The sequence below is a fragment of the Canis lupus genome, chromosome 8 (genome assembly GCF_011100685.1).
Source record: "Canis lupus familiaris isolate Mischka breed German Shepherd chromosome 8, alternate assembly UU_Cfam_GSD_1.0, whole genome shotgun sequence".
Taxonomy (NCBI): domain Eukaryota; kingdom Metazoa; phylum Chordata; class Mammalia; order Carnivora; family Canidae; genus Canis; species Canis lupus.
Window position 1 is genome coordinate 11,177,684 of NC_049229.1, and position 2,226 is coordinate 11,179,909.

Sequence of the window (2,226 nt, forward strand, 5' to 3'; positions counted from 1 at the left end):
TACATTCAAGCTCCTTTGTTTGTCTTCAATATTACTCACTTTCTCTTGAATCTTTCAAAATATTTTTCTTCATTACTTTTTGATTTTTTTTTCAGCTGAAAGGTCTCACATTTATTACTGAACCAACCTACTGGTATAGAGGCATAGTAACAGAGAAAATCATTCCCTTGATAAGACATGTCTATTGGCCAGGTAGGAAGGATGTTTCCATATTGATAGGATAGGAACATGTGATCTCCATGTGGCTTAAATATGTGTGCCAATTATGTTTGCTATTTCATGATGTGTGATGCTTCCTCATAGACCCAGCTAGGTTCTTCTCCAGTGTCTCCTCTTGGAGTTGTACCTGATTTTATTACCTGTTTTCATCCGAATCCACTGGGGAATAGGACGATTCTGCTTTTGTTTCTTGGCCAGGAATCGCTTGATTCTGAAAGTCTTGTGAGAAGACATGGTGATCACAGTCAACCACACGCAACTAGGATGGCGGCGGAAAGGAGAGAGCTACTTTTTGATTTTTAAGAGATTTCTCTTTTGCACATTTAGTTTCTCTTAGGGTACTATCTGTTGTGTATATTCACTCTTACATCCCTTCACGTTTACTCTTCATTCCTGAAATGATTTTTTCTTTCTAATTTGTAGAAGTTCTGTCATCATATTTTCAAGTTTTTCTAATTTTGATTTTTTTCAAGTCTTCTATCATTTTTTCAATGTCTTTGAACTCATTGTGAAGTATTCGATTACAGTTTTGTTCTGTATTGTGGAGGTGTCTTTCTGGCATGCTTTCTTTGCCTATTGGATGCTACTCAGTCCCTTATTTTCTTTTTCCTTATAATAACTTTGTATGGTATCTGCTTTGATACTTTTCTATAGCCATTTCTTTTTTTTAATATTTTATTTATTTATTCATGAGAGACAGAGAGAGAGAGAGGCAGAGACAGGCAGAGGGAGAAGCAGGCTTCATGCAGGGAGCCTGACGTGGGACTCGATCCCGGGTCACCAGGATCACACCCTGGGCTGCAGGCGGCACTAAACCGCTGCGCCACCAGGGCTACCCTCTATAGCCATTTCTAAGTGAAATTAGTTTTTCTGAACTTTAGAATGAGGCAGGGGCTTCATGAACATTTCTTACTTCACAGAGCCCCCTCTTAATTGTTTTAGTGTTGTGTTCAAATATATCCCAGCTTTCTTTTTCAGTTTTCTTGGCTGGTTTCACTCTTCCACTTTGGTCTGAAATTTCTCTTTTCTTTGTCTCTGTGTCCTTCTTCTGCTTGGTTTTCCTTGCACTCCCATCACCTTCTCTGCAGTCTGGGCTCTATCCTAGAAGGGAGCCCTGATTTCACAGGGGCCGGTTCAGTCCCTCTTACTGCAGGCCCCTTGCTGCATTCACTTGCTATTGGCAAGAGCTCAACTGGCCAGTTTCAGCTGCAGTTCTCTAATGGGTCCTTCATATTTTCCAGTGATACCTATTGACTATAGTGTGGGTTTTCTGGTCCTTGTCTATAAGTGAGACATCCCATTGCTTCCTTCTTCCTCCTACAGGCAGGATACCATACAGGTCTTACGAGGATTGGGTTGTCTCCACCCACTTAAATTTTGAGATTCATGGGGATACCCTCATCTGGTTTTGTTATAAGTGTTGTCCACAGGTTTCAAGTTTTGCTATCTTATTCATTTTTTTTAAAGGATTTATTTATTTGAGAGAGAAAGCATGTGTGTGTGTGTGCGCGGGCGCGCGCACGTGCACGCGTGGGTAGGGGGAGAGGAGAGGCGGGGGAGAGAGAGAGAAAGAAAGAACAAGAGAATCTTAAGGAGACTCCCCACCAAGCACGGAGCCCAACTTGGGGCTCAATTCCATGACTGAGATCATGACCTGATGACCTAAACCAAGATCAAAAGTCTGGCACTTAACCGACTGAGCCACCCAGGCACCTCTATCTGATCTATTTTTATGTGAGAATTTGGAGAAATTGGAAAAACTGTTTGCCGCCCTGTCAGCTTCCCAGAATCTTCCCCTACCAACCCTGGATAAATGTTCCCCCAGCTTGCTTCTCACCTGAGGAGGGGGATCTATTTTAGCCTCCTTGGTAAAGACATTTGAGAGTTTCTGATAGAGAACTCTCTCTCCTCCTCAGCCTACCAAGCCCTATTTACCCTTCTTTGCCCTCCCTGGGCAAGTTTTAGTGGGACAGATGGGAAAACAGGTATGCTTTAGAGCTTAACAGT

The 2,226-nt window shown here is 42.4% G+C and overlaps 1 protein-coding gene across 1 annotated transcript; it reads right to left on the reverse strand.

The window, feature by feature from the left end:
* Positions 1 to 309: 309 nt before the first annotated feature.
* LOC100685924 (60S ribosomal protein L39) lies at positions 310 to 473 on the reverse strand. Its single transcript, XM_038544029.1, has one exon. It carries the CDS (start codon positions 451 to 453, stop codon positions 310 to 312), a length of 144 nt encoding a protein of 47 aa, XP_038399957.1. The 5' UTR covers positions 454 to 473.
* Positions 474 to 2,226: the final 1,753 nt, after the last annotated feature.